Below are 23,462 nucleotides of genomic sequence, written 5' to 3'. Positions count from 1 at the left end.
TACCTTTTTAAGAGATCCCAACTACCATCCCAACAGTTGTTAAGGTTGTTAAGATGCATTTGTCCCTCCTAAAAAAATACCTTCCTTAGTCTGTCATCTAGTCCCTATAACTGCTGCCAATGAAAGCAGAGTGAAAGGCTGTGCTGTAAGTGACACTGGAGGATACTGTGTCAAACGTTTTTACTTTACCACTTGCTAAGCTGGTGTGTCTCTTCAGTGCGATGAGACTAGACCAGCGTAAGTTAGTTCTAGCCTGGCTAGCTGGAAATGGCTTTGGGAGGGGGGTTGAAGGGTGGCAGTTGCCCAGGAGTGGACAAGAGCTAACTATGCAGTTAAAATAGACAAGGCCTTCCAAGAGAGTAAAAGACTTCACTAGCCTCTGTGCCCAAAAATAGCTTATAAGAGTCAGTGTCTATTATTTCATATATTTACTTTAAAAAAATATTTATTTTATAACAAGCAATTCAAATACATAATATAAAATTCAAAGGCTACAAAAGTAATTTTCTCCCCTTCCTCTGTCCTTTAATCACATATTATCTTCCCTGGATGTGTTTACTATTTCTAATGGACTCTGAAATAATGCATGCATTTTAATGTATGCCTATTTGCATGTGTGTGTGTGTGTGTAACATAAATGTGAGCATATGTACATGGTTCTGCACCAGGATCTTTGCACTTAAGATATCCTGGAGATCATATACATCCAGGATTTTCTCCAGTTCTTTAAAAAAATACTCCCTTGCATTGTGGAGAAGATTTTATTTACTCCATCCCATATTGATGGATATTTAGGTTATTTCCAACACTGTTTTTATACACATTACTATAGTAATATATTTTTAATGTCATTACCACCCAAAAGTATGAATACATATCTGATATAAATGATTACCAGAAAATTTTTAATAAATAGTGCATACAAAGATGTTGTCTACAAAGATTATACTGGATTATATTTCCCTCAGTTATATATTTACAGGTCTTTGCATTTCTGTGGCATTTTAATATGTTATAAGCTACTTCTTCCTTGTCTATGAACTGTCCATATCATTTGCTCATGTTTTAGTTGAAGTATTATTTTTATACTCTTATTGACTTGAAGAAACTCTTTACATATTAAAGAAATTAGCCTTCAAATATTTAGATATTTAAACTATATGTTTTAAAACCCATATATACACACACATAATTTAAATCACAGATGCTGGGCAGGTAGGACAAGTCTAATATATCAAAATTATTTTAAAAACTGATCTATTCAATAAATCTAATACCCTGTTTGCTTTATCTAACCAATGTCAACTCTACCAGTTTTTTTTTTCTGGTTATAAACAATATTTTTAACTAAGGTATCATTGATATAAAATCTTATGAAGGTTTCACATGGGCAACATTGTAGTTTCCACATGCATCCATATTATCAACTCCCCCCCCCACACCCCCCACACTGCAGTCACTGTCCATCAGTGTGGTAAGATGCTATAGAGTCATTACTTGTCTTCTTAATTTTAGCAGATTTTATTATATGTAAAAGTTTGGATTTTTAGTCCAATTAGCCTTGTATATATATATATATATATATATATAGCCATGACTTTGCTTTCTTTATCAATTAAGTCATTTCTTCCGTTTGATTCAAAACCAATCTTCAATTTGGATGAAATTATACAGATACACTGAATTTTAAAATCCCTGAAGAATTTTGTTCAGAGAGCTATTTATTCAAATAACACAAAACAAATGTTTGATGAGGAAATACCCAGAAAAAAACGAGTCTTTTGACAGTTTAATTTTATTTAAAGTTCTAGATATTTCTCTTCCCTAAAAGAGCTCAATTAAAAATCTCAATTTTAATTTTTAATTATCAAAATATTGTTTTATAAACATTCATTATGTTGTTCTTCTGATTGTGAGAATATATTATTTCAAGTGATCTTGTCTGATTTCTATGTGAAAATGTATTTTTAAACACAGATAAAAAGTACTAATATGAAAATCTATGCCATGATATGTACCATTTATGTATTCAGATAGTGGTCTGCAATTATAGGCTTGTAATACCCTTTTCTATCTAAAGAAACATCCTGTATTCAGGATGAATCATCTCAGAAGCATTGAAAGTCATGATAATTAGAACTTTTAAAAAGTGTCCATGTTGGTAAAACTAACTAATTATAGAAGAGAATAGAATGATGATTTCAAACCACCATTTCGTATGTGAAAAATGAAACAGAGAATGGGACCTTTTCTCAAGGTCACACACTAAGTTGGCAATAGAACAAGAAACAGGAGACAGTCTCCTGACACACTGCCGAGAGTTCTTTATAGGGGAGAACGCACTCCTAGCTCTAAGGCATGTTAAATAATAATCTTGTGAAATATGTGACCATGCAACTTAACGTTCATCTCAAACATGCATCAGATGAAGTTTACTAGTACGTCAGTTCCGGTCATCATTCCAGTATGCATCCTTTTCCTCTAATTTAAAGACAGGAAAAATTGAAGAATTACTTTCCAGCTCTGTAGAATGCAGAAGAAAGAAGGAAAAACAATGCATTACTTTATTCTTTAAAGTCTTCATGACCCATGGTATACTCATGGAATAATTTGTGTACTAATGTCTTCTCTTCTCCTGAAATGTAAACTTTCTTTCGCCAATTATGTTACAAAATTACATGTATTAGTATCTGAAACAAAAAAAAAGGTGTTATCTTAATCCAGAGTATTTTATAAAATATGGTTCAGAGAAGGGAAGCATAGAGTTAAGAGGTAAGTGAGTGTTTGATTTGAGTGAATGATCAGAATATCTATTATGTCGTGCTCCAGATTTGATTTTTTTTAGTTTTTTAATGGTTAAAGTTCTTTCTCCTCTTTTCTCCTCTTAAGTTAAAATATCTCTAAGTCATTCAGAAAAAGACCCAATGGGCCCTTAAGAAAACAATGGCAATATAACATCCAAATCCATACTTCTAAACAACTAATAAAATAATAACAGGGTATAAATGAGAACAACAAGCTCTTCCCTTGCTCTGTAAAATGCACTTTGGGGAGACATTCTTTAAATTTGTAAGACATTGCCAAAGAATTTAATATTTGAAGCTAAAGTACAGAGTAAATACCATTTGTACGTTAGCAACAACAATAAAAATACTAGGACTCAGATGGCTATTTTCACACCTTAGTTATAATGTAATGTACAGAGAATTATCTGTCATGAGTAGATAGAAGAGCAAAATCCATCAATCACGTCCATCAATTCAGAGGAATGAATGCATTCAAATATGGAATATGGAAGTAATATGGATCACTATTGAATCTCAGTTCAGGTAGTGTCACTAAGAGAACACAACAGGAAAAAAGGCCAGTATATATCCCTCTGCAATTGATTTTTCCTTCCTTTTCACTAATTCCACATATTAATTTGAACCATATGAAATGACCAGTCATTGTTCATTTTTAACCTGCAAAAATGGCAATTTCATTTAGTTTAGTCTAATAAATATCTATTTCATTGTCATTTGAAGCATGCCATAGAATGTGAAGTTTATGTCACATAAAAAGTTCATTATGCCCTCCACCCAGCAGAAGTAATACAAAAAAAATATGTGAAGATTGAATTTTTCTAAATTCATCCCTCTCTTTTTATGTATTGTGACCTTCCATGAGTATAGATCCAAGAGGATTTGCATGTTCTCAGGATGTGAATTAATACAGACTGGAAATACCACCTATGTTACTAGTAGGAATAAACTGGTATTATTTTACGGGCAACACTTGTAATTGTTCTGCCTACAAACATTGTCCTTGAGGTCATGTTGTGAATCCCTATTATTGAGAAACCAGAGACTGTCTTGGGTGGGCTCTGGCAATTGTGTCTGCTTTAAATACAAGTATATGACGATCATGAGCTGATATATATTCTTGATAATACACTGATTTTTTTGCATTTGTGTTGTCATTACTCCTATATTCTACATTGGAAGATTCTAAAGGAAAGAGTTCATATTTTTGTTCAGAAATATTTTTAATATATGTAAGTAGGCATACATAGCATAACATTTACTGCAATAAGTGGAAGGCCATTAGTGTTCTAAAATTATTCATCTATGATGATTTCCTTGATTCTTTATCACGGCATACAAAATGTTTCCTCTAATTGAGCTTGAGCTTTCCAACTGACGTTTAAGATTTTATTTAATATAGTAAAGGAAAAAGAGTTCACTTAGTCAATCCCTTTTTTAAAAAAACCCTTAGCGTAGCCTGCAGGCACCAAGTGCTGTGGTCCTGCTCTTCTTCCTGGTTTCTCTGGGGCCCTGCCTTCTCAACCCCTCAATTCCAGCTTTCTTTTTTGTACCATTAGCTATTGCCCATCTTAGGGCTCTTGCATATGTTGTGCTTGTTTCCTAGAAAATACATCTCCTGACTCATCTTGCTAACTCCAGTCATCTTTTGGGTGGTCATTCTTAATATCCTCAAAAAGGCTGTCTGTTCTCCGAATTGCCAAATGAGATCCTCTCCATTGTATCTCTGATTGCAAGCTCTCTGATGATCAGCATTTTCACTTACTCAGTTGTTTGCTAATTTAACTTCCATCCCCGCTGGAAGGTTCAGATGTTCAGAATATATTAGCCCTAAGTAAATATTTGTTAAAGTAATTATTGACTTATTATATTCATGGAACATGTGAATACTTAAGAATGATAACATATTCAAAGGATATTCAAAAAGGTATTAATTAAACTTCATTATCTCCTGGGAGATGATGTCACAGTGTTCTTCTGTTTATCTCTTTTTTGTTTTGTTTAACTATTTTTTCTTTAATTAATATGTGGGCATATTTCTTTTATGGATTTTTTTTTTCCTTTAAAAATGCTGTTGAAAGTCCCTGTATGGCCCCGGAAGATGACTGGTTAGCCAGAGACAGGTAAGATTCCTCAAAGGAGGAACAACCTAAGACAGGCACAGTTGCAGGGGGGCCATCAGGTGAGAAATTGGGGATCAACAGTGGTGAGGCTTAGAACCTCACCCCCCCTGTTTTGAGAGAAATCTTCTGCATCTGTGGATGTTTTATTGCCCTTGTCTAGCTCGAATTAGCACATAGTCTACAGGCACACACCTGATCATCTACAATTGCTCTCTTACAACACTAAACTATGTTTTCTACCTTTATCTTGCATCTACCTACCACTTCAGCAGTTTATTAAAAATAAAAATAATAATAATAATAAAGGGAGAAATGTGGGATCCACATATAAATCAAGTATAAAAATCAAACGAATATTCATATTTGACCTGATTGTTTATAGTTCATGATGCGTGATCAAAACCGAAAGTTTCTGTGATGAATGCCCTTGTACTGTTCATCATGTAAGAACTTATTCACTATGTAAGAATTCGTTCACCATGTAAGAACTTGTTCGTTATGCTTCAGAAGATTGGAGACTGACGAGAACTAGGCTTGAGATGGATTAATGATTGTGCACTGAGCATTGACCCCCCTATACAGAATTTTATTGTTGTTAACAACCATTTGATCAATAAATATGAGAGATGCCCTCTCAAAAAAAAAATGCTGTTGAAAGATGATGGAAGTTTTCCTAGATGAGTATTTGAATAGAGGGTTCTTAGAGGAACCATCTGCATGTACATAGGCATGGAGATGAAAGCTGGCATATTTTAAGTAAACAGTTCTTTGTTGCAAGTACGCAGAGAATAGGTGCCTGGAAAGGTGACAGGTCAGATAGTGGAGGACCTTAAACTCTAAAAGTGCAGGAGCTTTCCTTTTTTGAATGTTTCTTTTGAAAGTTCTTACACAGAGTGCTGACATGGCTAGATTTACATTTGAATATGTGCGGCAAAGTGTGTTATGGATAAGAAGAGGGAGAGAATGGAGACAGGGAGATGGTTAAGAGGCCAGTTTAGCATTCCAGGGTCTGAATCCAAAGGGGGAAAGTGACAATGGGAATGCAAAGGAAGCATGGAAATAAGAGATAAAACAAAGAGAGACCCAGTATGATCAAACATATGCAGTGATGGAGAGAGGAGAGTGAAAAATTAATGTAACCTTTTGAGCCTAGGTGAATCCAAAAAAAATGGTGATGTCATTTACCAAGATTGGAAACCCCAGGAAAACAACAGTTTGCAGGTTAAGTAAAAATGGGTTAGGTTTGAGTTATAGGTTGCAGTGCAACTTCCAGACAGGTGTTTCTGGTAGGAAAGAAGCAAGAGTTAGAAAGAAAGCTTTGGAAATTGTTAGTATAAAACTAATACTTGCTGTCATAGGATTATGTGTGATTTCACCAGTGGATGAAGACAGAGCAAAGAAGGCCAAAAACAGAATTTTGGAGAAACACCTATATTTTGGTGAACTAGGGAATTGGATTCAGTAAGGTAATTGTGAAGGCAGTGTCAGAAAAGAATTGGGAGACTTTTATTAAAGAAGCTTAGGGAAGGAGGTTTCAAGAGGAAAGGTGTATCTGAAAGGGCCACGTGCTTCTTAGATGTCAGGGAGCCCTAACATGACACTGACTGTGATGGTGTTGATGATAGTTCACATTTATCAGTTGCTTGCTTTGTGCCAAGCTTGGTTAGGAGACTTGTATTTATTTGCAAGTGTTAATTCATTTTACACTTAGTATATGTCTTCTATTAGAGGGTGGGAGGTAAAGATCATGTTGGAATTACTTCATGACTAAATAGGAAATAGAGTCAGTGGATGGCCTGACACAGCTTTTTTTAAAGAACACTTACCTACCCGGGGACTAAACTTCAAATAGCACAGTTGAATTGGCCACAAACTGCATTTCTAGTTCATAATTGTTTCAAAGTATAATTTCATTTTAAGTGGCTCTTTGTCTCATCCTATGAATTTTGAATATATTCCTTGTGGTAAGACTGCCTTTGATTTTGAGATGAAAAGGATTTATTTTGTCCTGTGTAAGCCTAGCTAACTATGGGCATTAAACTGCTGCACTTGACTGAGAATGAAGGGCTCTGACCCATGGATCACTGTGAGCTCCTAAGCAACTGGAGGAGTGTCAGTTTCCACGGAGGCTGGCACTGAGGGGACACGAGGACTCTGTTGACAGCAGTCACGTGGCCATAGAGCTGCAAAGGGAGAGCCCCTATCTGACAGCTACTTTGCATGAACTATGTCCTACCTTGGCCGCAAACCCTCCGTGTTTGTTCCCCTGAGACACCAATCTGCTATAGACTCCTCAAGCAGCCATGAGACACAACAGAGTTGCTTCACAGCGAGAAGAGTCGATGTAAACTCTTGCTATGGATTATTCAGATACCGACAGTGACTCTACTCTGGGATACAGTGATGATGAAGATTCCAGCGACGAAGTTCAAAGACTATCAGAGTCAGTGCACAGAAAATTGTATTGGTGAATTTTTTGGATCTTTTTTGTGCTCTAGGATTTCATTGAAAGAAATTTCTAACTCCTTCAAAAATCCTTAAAAAGGGACACTGCTAAACTGTATTGCTGTGAGTGTAATTATTCATTAATCAATAGCAAACTTGTAAAATATCTGTTAATCTGGCAAACAGTACCTACTTCTGGAGTAGTACATGTTTATTAGCTATGGTGAAATCAACCAATACACAGGTACAGAAATGGATGAATATGTGATTTTAATTTCAGAAATAATGAGCATGTTAGGCCTGGACTATTACATAGAAACATGTGCATTTACTTACTCTGAAGTGTGCTGAGTGTTCAAAGGCAATATGTATTTAGTGAAAGTTCTTAAGTATATTGTACATTACCTTACAATTCTAGTTATAAAGTTCTCCCATGGTCAATGTTTTTTCAAAATTTCTATTGGAAATTATCAATTACCCTGACCTGCTAAAGGTAAAAATGAAAGAAAACTCACTTTTTTAAAATATCACTCTACTTCAACTTCTTTTTCCACATCCAACTCAGTATTACATGAAAGTCTTGCTAACTTGGTAGATGTTCTATGTGAAACCAGTATTGTAATGGCTACGTATGGATAGAGAAAGTTTGATAAAAACATGAGGCTATTAGGGCCTCTATATTATATAAGTATGTAATATTCTGTATCTCAGTCTTTTGCTTGGGCCTATACAGGGAATAAGCATTCAGTAAGTCACAGCATTGTAAGCTTATATGAATGATATTCTCTCATTTGAAATTTCTGTCATATCTTCTAAAACAAGGGATTAATATAGGTCAGTAGTAGGTCAGATAGCATTTTGTCTTTCACAGGAGCAGGCTTTTTGAGTACACAGAGATGACATTTCTAGACACCTGCTTAGACAGACATAATGGTATTAAGTACCTTAATAGTAAATACAATGACAGCATAATGGCAACATGAGTCTGGCATTCAATGAAGTCAGCATTGCGTAATTTCCTAGTGTTAAGTAACATTATTATAAAGCAACACAGAAGGGTTAGAACATAGCCCTGGACAGGAATTCTACAAATTTGAGAATCAAAATGGCTTTGCAGTTGGGCACCCATAAACACTTTAATGCTGTTTTTTTTTTAACAAATAGATATATTTTTATATTAGACATTTTGGCTACCTGATGCTCAGAGGTTATTTTGCACTAGAATGAATTTTGAATTGTTGCCAACTTTAAAATCTGATAGCAGAGTGTATAAACAGTGAGCTGTTGCAGAAAGAACATAGGCATTGAAGCCAGTCAAATCTGTGTTCAAATTCCAGGGCTGCAACTTGTTAGTTATTTCTGGCTTTGGGTGTATTACCCAACCTCAGTCCTCATATGTACATTTAAGATAAATTATCCACCCTCTGTTATATGCACTAAATAAGATTTATGTGATTTGTTTAATATAGCTCCTGATTATATACTAGATCATCAATAAATGGGAAATATAATCTAATGCTTAATATTTTGTTTTTCTCCCATGTTATGTATCTTTTCTGTTGGGATATATGTCACTTTACTGGGTAATAAGCCTGATTATAGCCCATAACTTACCAATTTTCCTTTTTAAAATAAAAGATTTTCAATTTCTACTGACTATGTCACCCTTCTGATCTTTGATTTTTTTCCCTATCTGAATTTTAAAACATCTATATATATTCTTATAAGAAAAATGTCATGTATTTTTCATAATACATCCAATTTAGGCTAGACAATACAACAATTTAAAATATTGGAAATTTGTGATGAAAGCATTTTAAGAAATTCATATGCACATAAAATATATACAAAATAAAGCATCATTTTGTATATGTTTTATTTTTTAAATTTTTGTGGGCAATTTGTTAATTGTCAGGATGGAAATATGTTTTAGGAAAAGTCAGGTTTAATGTCTTCTATAAAGCTGTGATAGAATTTCTGTTTTTTAGCATTTTAGGCTGGCAACAATTTGTAGCAACACACACTGCTATGAGCACCTCCTAAAAACAAGTCATTCACACAATTTATGGAAGACCGGATGGACATTACTGATGTTTTCTGCCCATTGTGTCTACTTTATCATAAATCCCTACTCAGAAAGTGATAATGAACTGAAAATATATTGTTTTCAGTGGAGCAAAAATAAAATCCACACTTTTTCCTTGGGTAGGAGGGTTTCATAAAACACCAAAGAGCACCTCCACAAACACAGGCATGGCTGTTCTGGTGATCAAGAGAACTGGAAGTCATAAACGGAACACACAGCTCTCTTGGTGCCCGGCATTACAGTATACTTACAAGTGCATCACATGTAATACCACATGTGAGCAGACACTCTTATCATTCCCATTTTTATAGATGTGGAAAGTAGGATCTCCTAGAGCTAATGGCTTGTCTTATAAAGCCAAGCAAATGGGTGTCCCAGGCCTGAACTCTGCTGTACACCCAAGATCTTCAGACTCTGATGCCTCTGCCATTCTTGTACCACCCTTAGTAAGCACCTCCTGTGTGCCCAGCATTCAGGATAAAATGGGGAGTAAAACTAGCCATGGAACCTGCCTTCGTCTGGTTTAGTGGGAGGGAGATAGAGTCATTAACCAAGCGATCAGACAAGTAAATGTGTAAGTTACAAACTGATGGGTGCTTGGATGATATAGGGATATGAACACATAGATACACAGGGAACCTGACCGAGTTTTCATTAATTCGGGATGGTATCCCTGAGGAAGTGGTGCTTGGACCGAGACCTAAAGGATAAGCAGAGGTGAATGGGATGAGGAGCTGGAGAGGAACTTCCAGAAGGCATGTTCAGAAGAACTGATGGCAGGAGGGAGATGATGTGTTCAGGCCTTAATCTGGGAGGCCAGTTTGGCTGGAAGGAGGAGAATGTGAGGGAGGTACTAGGAAAAATCATACTGGGAGTTGAGGGTCTAATAAAAATTTTACAGTCAGAAGAGAATTTAATATTATAGGTGAATTAAAATATGCAATAATCAATAGCTTTTTGTTATTTAATAGCAATAACCGTTGAGAACCGGAAATGGAAATGGAATGCCACTAATAAGAGAAACTGCTGATACAAAACACCTAATAGTACTTTTTTGTGTGTGTGTCAGGGTCCAAGGGAAAAAGCTAAAGAAATCTTATTCAAAGATACAAATCTAGATCTGAACATTGGACCGTCATGCCAGGTTCTTGTATGAGAAATTAATATAATCAGAAAGTCTCTCTTGTGATCAATGAATAAATGTAATCAGCTCTCCTAGAATCCCAATAATAGATTTCTGAGGAGTAGAAAAATGATGTTAGAGTGTATCTATATATATATGCTTAAGAATATCATCAAAATAGTTCTGAAAAATAATCTTAATAAGGGGAAACTTGATTTACCAAATACTAAATATTAATAGTTATTATAAAGCAACTGTAATCTTAACCACATGATGTATACAGCAACAGAAAAAGAAAGAAAGACCAGTGGAAAAAATACAAAGTTCGGAAGTATGTGTGAGAATTTAGTGAATTTTGAAAAAAAAATTCACTGGGAACATATTTACTTACAAGACTTTAAAAGCCTGTTATTAAGACATATGATGTTTTGATTATGATTTTTAGAATGTATTATTAGCACTATACTATTTTCTATGTACATATCTCGGTAATATATTTCTAACATGTATTTTCATTAATGAGATTAACTTAGGAATTTTAATTTTCTAGAAAAAAGAGTATATTTTCAAGTATAATTTTTTATTTCCATGACAGTGGTACTATTAAACTTTCAGTAGCTCAAAATGAAATGTGAATGGTAATTTACCAAATCCACCTTTGGTACCCTGAGTAAGACAAAAGGTATTAGGGAAGATTTTTAAAGGTTTAAGAGGTTGATAGATCTTCCTACAGTGAGAAACTTGATGCTTCTAAAAAGACAGAGTATACATATTTTAGACAGAGTGATTGAGATTTGTCAGATACTCTTGAAGAACCATGAGCTCTAGTATAGATAAATAACTGTATTGTAAGTTGCTAAAAGGTTAGCTACATAAAAACAAGGCCTTTAAAGTAAGGAGATAATGAAAAGAGATGCATTGTTCTCAAGATTATACTGTTCAAATTCATACATAAATGGATTAGATACTCAGTTTCTAGAAATACAGCTTTAAGTCCTTTAAAAACTTTCATCCATTCATGTTCATTACTCTCTTTATCATTATATAGTTAATTCTTCAAAGAGAACACAGAATGATGATATTAAATTTTGTTTCACTTGTGTAAATGAAACTGTAACTTTGAAAATTTCAACTACTGGATTAGAACTATAAGATTTGCATGATTAATGACAGGAATAAGGTGGTTCCTCAGGACAAAGAATTTTGAAACATAAGCACAGTTTAAAGCTGTAAGTGCATATCACAAAGGTATACATAATTTAATATGCATCCTGAATTAATCACATTGAACACTTTTCTTTGAAATTAACAGGTTATTTTACTTCAATGTCTTTCATTTTTTACACAGGGAAGATGTGAGAACAGCAAACGTAATTGCAGCAGAAGCTGTGACCTGCCTTGTGATCGACCGAGAGTAAGTACATTGGTTTATTATGCATATTACACACTCATGTCAGTGACATATGTAAATTCCTGGAATTACATAATTTTATAGAGCTATTAATATTTGTTTTATATCCTTTCACTTTAAAAGGAGTTCTATATATATTTGATTCTCATTCCCTATTATCCTTGGAAGTGGCTGGCTCTACCATTTTTGCTTTATAATGTTCAACAAGGGTTTTAATCACTATGAACACAACCTCAGCTCGTTTGTACGCTGGGGATAATGCAACAACATAGGGATATTGTGAGGATTAATGAGAACACATGAGGGAAGCATGTGTCCACATGTTATTTTTATTTTTTAACTCAGGAGGCACTCAATGCTCACTATTTGTGAACATTTTTATAATAATATACATTTAATATGTTAATATATAATTTTATGTAATAATACTACTATTAGGATGTGGCCTATTCCTCAAGCATGTTTTAGTTATTTCCTCTATTCTTCCATCTTCAGATATAAGCATTAAAGAAAACATTTTTTAAGAAAATATCAGTTCTAGGTATAGGCATATATTTAAGGTCATGAAAGGTTTGTTTGATGATGCCTCCTATCTGACTTGTTAGTCTCATTCTTTCTTTCTAGGTTGGATTACAAATAGCAGATTGTTGACTCTCTAAGGGTCTGGGTAAAATGCATGCACACTGTCTGGAAGCAGTCCTCCAGACTTTTCTCACTGCAGTGTGTATGGATAAGTTTATCAGAAAATCCAAATGCCTGACCGAAGCAGAAGAACTGTAAGACACCCATTCTAGTAGAGTCCTTAGAGCTCAGATAGGCTGTGAGCATCAGTGTGGGGTGAGACTGAGGGGCCAGACATGAGCAGTCCAGAATGATGGCACTGAATGTTGAGCTCAGGGGGCTCCGGGTAGAGAGGGATTCCTGCTGATTCCCAGGTCACACCTTCGGAGGCCCCTCTGTGCTAAGATCTCTAGAACCAGATCAGTGGCACAGCTGCAGAATGATAGCTATCTCCATGAATATCTCTGAAGTAGATAATCTTTTTCTGGATCCTCAAAACAACAATTACCCATTCATTCTTTTATTTGACTAACATTTTACTGCGAATCTACCATGTACAAGGCATTGTGCAGGTGCTGTGAGAAGAATCAAAGGAGCAGCATAATCCTGGTTTGGGGGGTGAGCTTCTCATAGAGAATATTGGGTGCAATACACAAATAACCATTATGCAAGGGAGGGTATACTCAGGCTCTAGAGTATACACTTATGGGAGTTCAGAAAAGGGAGTGCCTCCTGAGGAGGATTAGGGAAGTCTTCATGAAAGAAATGGTAACATTATGTGGCTCCATAAGTACAGAAGAGGCCATCTAAACAGAGTGCAGAGTATATGCAGTACTCAAGAGGAAGCCATGAGCCATCTCAACCATCTAGAGTGAGGCTGTGTAAAGGTGGCTGAAGAGGGTGTTGTCACAAACTTCATAGATATGTTGGAGATGGTTCACCAACACTGAATGTTGGGATAAGGATAACTGACAATTTTGTGTGGCAAAATAGTGCCACCACAACAGTTTATTTGGTAGATTAATCTGAAGATGCTATAAAGATGAATTAGAGGTTGGAGGCAGATCATCTGGTTAGCAGACTAGAAATCCAAGGAGTGATCATATGACTATTAATAGGAGGAATGCATAAGAATGAAGAGGTAAAAACAGAGAGCTTAGCACTTGACTGAATGTGAAGAGCAAGGGAGGAATTAGGGGTGTAACCAGGCTTGAGAAGATCTAGAAGGAGTTTAGAAGAGGAATTTGTTTGAGAAGCACAATGGTATTCCAATAAAAAATATCATGAACTTGACATTCAAGTTGGATACTCAAGAATAGATGCCCTGCAGGAGGGAGAAAATGTGGGACAAGAAGTCTTGTCAGAGTTAACTTAAAATTAACTTAAACATTGCTTACATTGAGTTAACAGCTGAAGCCATGAGACTGGATGGAAGTGTGTGAAAGAATAGAGAAGATAAAAGGATCAAGCTTAGAAATTAGAAAAATTCTTGTATTTGAGAGTGAGGCAGGGAAGAAAAACCAGAGACTAAAACTGAAATAATAGCAATCAGAGCAGGTTAGGAAACCTCAGAAACCAAAAGAAGATTTCAAGAGGAAAAGGATAATCAGCAGGTTTAAATGCAAGTAAGAAGCCAAGGGGCATATGGGTAGAGAAAAAGGCAATGGGTTTAGTAACCTGGGAAAATACAGTGTTAATGTAAGTGGGAAGAATGGAATCTAGATGACAGAGTAAGTGGGCATTGAGGAAGTGAGTGCACTGAGATGAAAGCATTTCTCTCATGAAATCTGGCTAAAGAGTGGAGAGGGAAAGAAAGAGAGAGGGAGTATCACTGAGGTGTTGGAGAATTCCCTTACAAGGGGGATACACACAAGCAGCCAGGAAGGTGGAGCAAATGAAACACAGAAGGGGGTGTTCAATGCAAATGGGGGCCACAGGGGTGAAAACTGTGGGCAAACAAGGAGAGGTTGCTTGGAGCACATATGCGGTTTTTTGTTTAGATTTTTGTTTGTTTGATTTTTGTATTCTTGGGTTTCATTTTGTTTTTTGAAAATAGCAAAAAAAGAGGAGAGGAAGAAGATTTGGGGAGATGTAGGTAGGGAAAATTATGGGAACTTGGTGAGGGAAGGACCTAGAGTAGGACTGAGGGCTTGCCCACTGATGAGGGGTAAATGGGTGATCATGTCAGTTTATGTGCCCCCCAGTCTTTTATAATTTTTTGAATTTCCACACATATGAGATCCTACCTGGAAGGCAGATAGGATTTTTACAGAACAGGACTAAAGTCCATAGAAATTTAATAACTTGGTAAGGTTTTATGGTAAATGGCAAACCCAGATTCATGGAATCAGAGGAACAAACTGGATGGGATTTTCTGGATCATCTAGTTCAGCTTCTGTTTAGTTTGCTGAAAACATGAGGGATTAAAGTGGATCACATACACACACATCCTAATTTTGCCCTCATCCTAATTTTCTCTCTTTTTTTAAACCTTATTTTATATAGTGTGCAGTGGGAAACTTTGTCAATAATGGTCTTTATCAATAATGCTTAGTACATGAATCTCGACTGCATCATCTTATGAGAAAATGGACAAGTTACTTAAATTCTATGTCTCAGTTGTCCTATCAGCAAAATGGGATAATATTACCTAAATTACAAAATTAGTTTGAATATCAAACAATTTAACTTCTTTAAATATCCATGCACAGCACAAAACATGTAGTAAGGACTCAATAATGTGCCCTTCCTCTTCTTACAGAAGGTAAAGGAATCCCTTGGATTTAGCAGTTTTTTTCTCAAATCAACATTAGTTTATCTTCAGGGATGATATACAGAGAGGACATTTAGGTCTAGCTTTAAACATAAATATAGAGAAGACAGCTTGAGTGTAGGACTCAAGAAGTGCATGTCTACGCTCTTAGGAAAGAAAGTGGGATTTCCACAAATATTGAATTCACAGCTAAAAAAAAAAGTCAAACTGTAACTGAAGCATCCTGTCAGAAGCCTGCTGCTAGTACCTAATTTATGGCCAATTAGGGGAGCACCAGGGCCTCATCGTGTGCAAACAGATGGCAGACATTACAGCTGTCAACAAAAGGAGCTTCTTTCACAAATTTACAAGTGAGGTACCATGTTACATAAGCTAGTGACTATGCTTTATCATTCCAGTGGGAGAGCAAATGAACATTATTGTAACTAATCATGTATGTCATAATTTTTTTTAAAAGTGTTCGTTGATGAACTAGAAAATGATAAACAGATATATGGCTTCCTCAAGAAATATTCTCTGAGGATTGGTTTCCTACAGGTTAATCATTTTCTTAGTAACTAGATGCAGAGATTGCAAGTTTGTGAAAATTGATTAAAAAAGAGTATTAGTCTAACAGAATAATCTATTTCCATTAAAAAGATTTTTGGATATATAGAACAACTTGATGTTTTTAGCACCTCTTGTTTTACAATCCATGAAAAGAAATAAATATGAAAGTATGTTATTATGTTCCATTATGAGTAATTCAATGGCCACTTCTTCATTGGCATAAAAAGTTATTGATGAAGCTAGAAGTTCATGTAAGATTATTTTTTGACATTTTGAGATAATCAATCAATTAAAGGTATAATATAACTACTAGTAAATGTTAAAGAAGTACATATTTTCCCCAGGAAATTAAGATCTAAGTTAGAATCTTAACTCTTTTCTTGATTTGTCATATAACCTCCAAGATGCAGCCTTCTTTCCTTCCAAATCATTCCAGGTGATTCCTGAGGCCTTGCATGGAACCCAGAGGTCACTAAAATGATATACAAACTACATATGGCTGATTTTTTCATCAGTGACTCTTGTGATGTTTAATCATATTTTGGAGCCAGTTGTGTCACTGAGATAAACTCTGTGGGATGGACATGAAGAACTAGCCCAGAAGGAAGGGCAGTGTGCTGGGGCATAAAAATGAGATTAGAAGGGAATGTCAAATATTAGATAATAGGGCATTGCAAATGGCAGTCTTGGAAATTTCCTATAAATCAGGAAGGCCTATGTGACTTTGTCTCAAGTTTTTAACTTCTTACAGTTATAGTTGCCTCATGTTTAATGGGTATATTCATACCATGTATTTAAAAGAGGAGCAAGACTCTAGCCAATAGGCTGGTGATTGAGAAGCAACTCATAAGTCTAAGGCTGGTCAATAGGTTACCAGGAAGAAATGGACATAGAGAAAAAGTCAACAGAATTAGTAAACTGAATTTCTCAAAACCCAAACTGAAGCCTAGGTATCAAAACTTGGATTTGGGCCAGACTAAGAAATCATGACTTTTATTCATTAAGAAACGTAATAATGAATGCCTGCTTCCAGTCTCCGGCTTTTGAACTACTGAGATGAACAAGATGCAAATTCAATATAGTGTTGAAAACTGAGCATCTAGGACCAGCTCCATTGGAGACAAATCTGTGCCTATAATAAAATTTTTGTCTCCTTACCTGTGCCAGTAGCCAAACCTCACATTTTTCTAGTCACCCTGTCCTGACATGTAGCCTCTTTCTGGTACTGGTTTGTAGCTCCTTAGCCATTCTGGCATCAGCCTCCAAAGCTAGGGCCTCTGGGCCTGGCCTCTACCCAGATTTCCTCCCAGACTCCCTGCTTGTGGTGGGCTTATATCTTCCTCCATCTGCTTTTGCTGGGGCTATTCGTGTGTTCAGCTCTGAGCTTTTTCTGAGTAGAACATACAAGCATGAAGCCAGAGCTACATGACTTAAACCAGAGGTCAGAAAACTTTTTCTGTAAATGGCCAGACAGTAACTCTTTCATGCTTTGTGTGCTGAAGGATCTCTGTGGCAACTACAGCTCTGTAGTGCAGGGCAGAGCAACTGACGTGAGTGCATAAGTGAATGAGCATGGCTGTGCTCCAGAAAAGCTTTCTCTGTGGACACTAAAATTTTCATTTCATATTATTTTCACATGTTGAGACGTATTGCTCATCTCTTGAGACTCTTTTATTCTCACCACTTAAAATTGTAGAAATTATTCTTAGCCAATGGCTGTGCCACACAAACAGACAATGGGCTGAATCTGGCCTGTGAAGCATGGTTTGCTGACCCCTGACTCAAATGTCAGAGAGTTGAGTACTGTCCCTGGTGGTCTGGTCCTGATCTTCCTCCATCCTGTGCTCTGTTTGTCTCTTAATGAAACAAATACATAAAGAACACTGATTTGAAGTCCAGGGCTGGTACTGTTGATGCCCTCTATCTACTTGCCTTCCCCTCTCTGACACCCTTTCTCCCCAGGCCCCTCGTGCTCATTACTGGGTTCTTCTGTGGCACTACCTTTCCTCCTGACACCCCTGCCCCCATGCAGCTGTTTGCTTTTGATCCCTGCACATCTCCATTCCACTCCTGTATACTCCCAGACTTCATTTTGGGCCTTGCATCAATTTTGGTAATAGCTAATCAGAGATTAAGATGGTTCTTTGCAAGAGTTATTTGCGTTTTGAAGATGGATAAATCATGAAAGTCCAAAAATTTAGAATGTCAGGTGCCATGAAAGGAGCGGGGAAGGTCAATAGCAGAAGGATGTAGGGATAGCAGAACCTTCCAGGCCCCATTTTAACCTCACCAACCAGGTCAGACTCATGAAGGCCCATGCACCCAGGAGTATTTGTCCCACCTGCATCACCTGTGTCCCTGTCTTGATGTAGCTTGTCATTCCATGTCCACACAATAGGATTATGGACACTCCATGTGCCATATTGCCTGTAGTCACATCAGTTAACTGATGAGGTAACAAAATATTTCACAGCCTAAGCCTTTCCTCAGCCTAAGAGTAGTTTATTTGTTTCATTTTCCAGAATGAAATCCGGCTGATGTGAGGACATTGGCAGGGTGATCACAAGAAAACAAACTTGCCTTACTAGCATTGTGTCAGTGTGACCATTTGGGTTTGTCTTTTTTATGGAGCTGTTATTGATTGGTGTGCTTTACTAAAAGAGATTTCTTAAGCAGAACAGATAAAATCCAGAAGTTTTAGAAGAAAGACATTATATTGGTTCAAGTTAATGACATGAGTTGAATTAAAGCATGACCTGAGCAAACAGTCTAACTACAGAATGAGCACATTTTCACAAGGAGAGGAGTATGGTGGTTTAAAGTCATGAGAAGTGGGTGGGACCGCTCTGCAGCACTTCTGTCTATCCTGTGCTTTGAAGTAGTAGACCCGCTCCTCCAGGACTACAGAAGTGATATATAGCATCACTGATAGGAAAATTTTGAGAAGCCCCGTCTCTTGCTGCTTCCACCAACTAGAATTTACTGGTTACCTGCCATATGTCAGTCACTCAGACATCTGGTATTTGAGGAATTCAAAAGCAAATATTTATATTACTTATTTCTATCTCTGTTAGATGGATCATTTCAAGTTTTAATCTCTTAAGCCACAAACTCACAGAGGTTTTAAGAGTACTCTTCGGTAACCTTTTGACTCTGTACAAAATAAAAGAAGTCCAATGTCATTAATATGTTGGTGAGCCATTAATCAAAATTTACTGTACTTCTTATTATAAAAAGCATTGTTAAAACAATTTCGATCATAACTTGATTAACCAGAAAGTCATAGCAGAGATTTAAGGAGAAGCAGGAGAGACCTTTGGACCAGGGTTAAACAAACTGTTTTTTATATATATAGGACAAGATAATAAATGTTTTCAGCTTTTCGGCTATACAGTCTCTGTCACAAAAGCTTAACTCTGCTATTTGGCCCAAGGGCTAGAGTTTGCTAATCCTTTTTATAGATCAGCTTTATGTTACTAATGAAGAAATTGAGGCTCATGGTGTCAGGTGCACTAAAATCACACTGTTTAATAATAAGAATTAATCAACATGGATACTGCACTTGCATTCTGTATTATAATGCATTTGTTATATTGAATTTTAGAATTTAATGAGGTTTTTAAAAACCTCTCTTACAATTTGTATAGTACAGAAATGAGAAAGGTGAGTCCCAGAAAGAATATGGAGTGTTTAAATAAGCTCTTAGTGTTGGGGATGGGATTACAACACAGGTCTCATGACCTGTGTTTCAGTGCTTTTCACCTGAATCACATTAGGATATCCATCACCAATATAGAAAATGCATGCACTTATTAATTCAATAAGCACACGGTGAGCATCCACTGTATGTTAGGCTGTAATAAGTAGAAATGCATAAAAAGAGACGGTTGACTTCAAGAACCTTAGAATCATGAAATGAGAAAATAATACAATGATACTATTTTGAAAAGTATACTTGAAAAAGAAGAAATTAATGACTTTTGAGTTGAACTAAAATATTTTCACTAAATTAAATTCGAAGTGAATTTTGCTACTTCTAAGACAAAAGATTAGTGGGTAAAATCTTTTGAGTTCTAAATGTATACAGACCTCACTTCATCAAATCCCCACCATCCTGGCTAAATGGTTGGAATCACTGAATTAAAAGGTGTAGCACAAGTGATTCATACCTGGGAGGATGAACTGCAATCTGGACAAACCGAAGTATAACCGAGGCACAGTTGGACACTGAATGTGCCTTCTATGGGGCACAAAAGCAACAGCAAAGCTTTGCAGGCAGCCTCCTCATGGGGCTCAGGAGCAAAGCCAGCACAGTGCCAGGGAGCATGTGTTTATTGTCATGCTCAGTACAAGCAAGAACACACAGTACTGAGTGGTGCCTCTCCGGAGAGCCTGGGTGAGGGAGCCTGACAGACACCGTGTTCTCATCCACTTTTCCCACAAAATGACAATTTTGTTCCCTCAATTAACTTATTTTATCAAAAATATATGGGACCTTTGATCAATGCCTTCCTTGGCCTTCCATACTATAGTGGGTTCCCCCATTGTTTTCCTCCACACCATCCTCTATTTGCTATGTCATACATTTACAACACTTGTTTATCTGTTTTGACTCATGAGCCACAAACTTAAGGAGGAGAGAAGCCATGTTTATTTTTTGCACTGTTGCATTCTCAGTCCGTATAGTAAGTACAGTGACAGGAAGTATGGTAAGGACTTATTGCCTGTGGTGGGAATGAATGAATGACTGAGTAACGCTGTATTGGTGTAGGTCTGTCTGGTCAGGAGAGAGGCAGCCCATTGAATGAGCCAGGATGGAAGATTACGTCCTGCTTGGAGCTCCCAGACAACTTGCTGGGCAAAGTGCTCTCTAAGTCAAGTCTTCAAGTTTGAGGAGGAACTTTATAAGCAGAGAAGGGAGGTTGAAGGGGGCTCCTGATGAAGGAAGGGCATATGCAAAGACAAGGAAAATGGAGTAGTAAGTGGACTATGGCAAGAACACAGGATTTCAAAGTCAAAGAAAGAGATAGTCAATTAGACAGATGGAGTGCTGGGAGATACGATCGGAAAGAAGAGATGGGGACAGATTAACAAAGAAATCCTCTAATATCTCAAACTGGGTATGAATATGGATTCTATCCTCTGGGAAAGCAGGAACCAACAGGAGGCTGTTGCCACTGCAATTTGTATTTATTTTTGAAGGAAGGCAATGGAAGATTGATTCCAATGGGGAGGAACTTAAACAGGGAGACGGTTAGGAAACTTACAGAAGCCCTAAGGGTTTACTTAAGAGTTTAAGTCCTACTCTAAAGCAGATTTGAGGGAATAATTAAAAGCAGGAGGTAAGGGAGAAGTGCTTCTGTCTTGAGAGACTTGATGGTGTGTATAAAACAGATCAGGAGTATAGGAGATAAAGCAGGTTGAGATGGAAGTAACTGAGTAATTCAGTCATGTATATATGAGATTAAACTGCCTAAGTGATATTAAGATTTCCAGATGGAGAAGTCCATTGGCAGTGAGAAATGAGTTTTTTCTTTCTGACAATTAGACAATGAATGGAAATTGCTTTTGGAGCTCATAGTTAATCAGTTTTAAAAATATTACAATCACAGCTTTAATTTTGTTAATTACAATGATTGTTTTATTTTACATCAATGAATAAATGATTCATTTTTCCCCATAAATGCTTAAAACAGTTCTGTATTTCTGAGGCTTGCATTTTTTACCCCCCACTTGGTGTTTTTAAAACTGTTATTCAGAGTTAGCAATGTCTTTGGAACTCATAAACCAGTTGTATGAATGAACAAGAAAATCAGTGAAAACTTTCAGCTTCCAAATCTGAAAGGTCAATCTTAATTTTGTCAATTAAAAAGGTAATATTTGAAATCTCATCTTTGAAATTATCTTTAACAGTCTTCTGTATGTTGTTTCGGCTGCTATTAGGAGAGGGGATTATAAAGCTTAGTGTTCTAGAGGTAAATCAGGAAGGGGAAGATGCTGGGATCAGTTTCTGACAGAAGCTTAACAATCCCTTTAAAAATCAGCAGTGCCATCACTAAGTTTGGAAGTTGACAAACTCTGCTTTAGATATGCGCATAGGTATTTTGGTAAGTTAAGTGGTTTTCCTTCTCTAGTAAGGTACACTTCCCTGGTGAGATAGTTATTGCAGTCCAAGCTGGGTCATAAAGATCTAAGACTTTCCTTTTCTTTTCAATATGTCTAGCAGTTGGTACTCATTTTGAAACTCATAACATAGACAAATGAATTGGATTAGCATCAGCTTCAATAATAGTGAAATCTTATTCTCAAACTAAGCTTTATGTAGAAATGAGGACCTTTCAGAGTATACTAGTTTGGAGGAAGTATAATGGTCAAATTATGTGCCAACTGTACTATAATCATGTAATTGAACTACCATTAAAATAGAAATCAGACTAGCAAAGTCAAATCATGATTTGTAGTTGATAAGGATTATGTCATTCCAGCTGAACTGGAGATAATACATTTTTATCTACATAAGAAATACACTTGGATCAAGTGAGAACTTTATGTTGCGTTGTTCTCAAAGGGTTGACTTTTTTTCTCTTCTTCATTTTGTTTTTACATTTTTATATAGCCAATATCAGGTGATTATAAACACAATAACTTTTTTTCACTGAGAAAATTGGAAAGTACAGAAAAAGAAAAATATAATCCTGCCATTCAAGGGTAACTACTGTTAATATTTTAGTGTATTCCCCTAAATAGTAAGATCACACTATGCAAGTTCTTTTCTTACTTTGTCCACTTAACGGGACAGCATAAATACATACATACAAACATACACACACACACAGTTGTAGATAAATAGACAAATTTACACTGCCATTTACTGAACACAAATGCCAGTCAGAAAGCTGGTGGCGATTAATAGATTGATGATAGATATATACATACATACAGGCATACATAATTTCTTTCACAGCAAACATGCAGATAATATTTCTTCTCCTTCATTTTAAAGGTGAACTGGGATCCAAAGTAGCTGAAGTATTATGTATCATATGTGGCTTGAAAATAAAGAAATAGTATTTGAATCTAATTCTCTCTGTTTTCAAAGCCTGTCATATCACATTACCTTGGAAATAATTTGCCATGTTGATAAAAACATCTCATGAGCATTAATTTGAATCTCCTTATCTCCTTCATTTCTTAAATGGGCTTTGACCTGTAAGCTCATTTTAATTTTAATTTTGTAAAGAATTCTTTGAATATACTTGAATCCCTTTTTAGAAGTATTTCCTTGAGGAGCTACGCAGTAGTAGAATTACTGGTTCAAAGAATACACATATTTTTAAATTGTTGTCTAGAAGGAGCACACAGTTAACTTCCCAGTGAAAATGTATGAGAACATCTGTTGTACTGTATCCTAACCAGCTGGACTTTTTGGATGAAACAATCTTAAAAGACAAGATGGGACAAATAAGCCCAGGGCCTGTAATGCATCAACATCCTAGAGGAGTTAAACTTTATTCATCTCTTGTAACTGATAAGTGGAGCTTAGTTATTTACAACTAAAACTTGGAAGATCGTGTATTCTTTTGCAAT

At 36.2% G+C, this 23,462-nt stretch overlaps 1 protein-coding gene across 3 annotated transcripts in view; it reads left to right on the top strand.

Moving 5' to 3' along the window:
• The window catches only part of PRKG1 (protein kinase cGMP-dependent 1), a 1,271,722-nt gene that overhangs the window by 1,107,749 nt on the left and 140,511 nt on the right, over nt 1-23,462 (top strand). For 2 of the 3 annotated variants that reach the window (XM_037002637.2, XM_037002636.2), the window contains exon 8: nt 11,930-11,995. In XM_037002637.2, the coding sequence (XP_036858532.1) occupies nt 11,930-11,995 (66 nt within the window). Of the gene's footprint in view, nt 1-7,209; nt 7,371-11,929; nt 11,996-23,462 lie in introns of those variants that run through there. The other variant, XM_037002638.2, reaches the window with a different exon arrangement.

Source organism: Manis javanica, chromosome 7 (genome assembly GCF_040802235.1).
Source record: "Manis javanica isolate MJ-LG chromosome 7, MJ_LKY, whole genome shotgun sequence".
Classification (NCBI taxonomy): Eukaryota; Metazoa; Chordata; class Mammalia; order Pholidota; family Manidae; genus Manis; species Manis javanica.
Note: the sequence above shows the minus strand (reverse complement) of the source record. Positions and strands in the feature narration are given on the sequence as shown.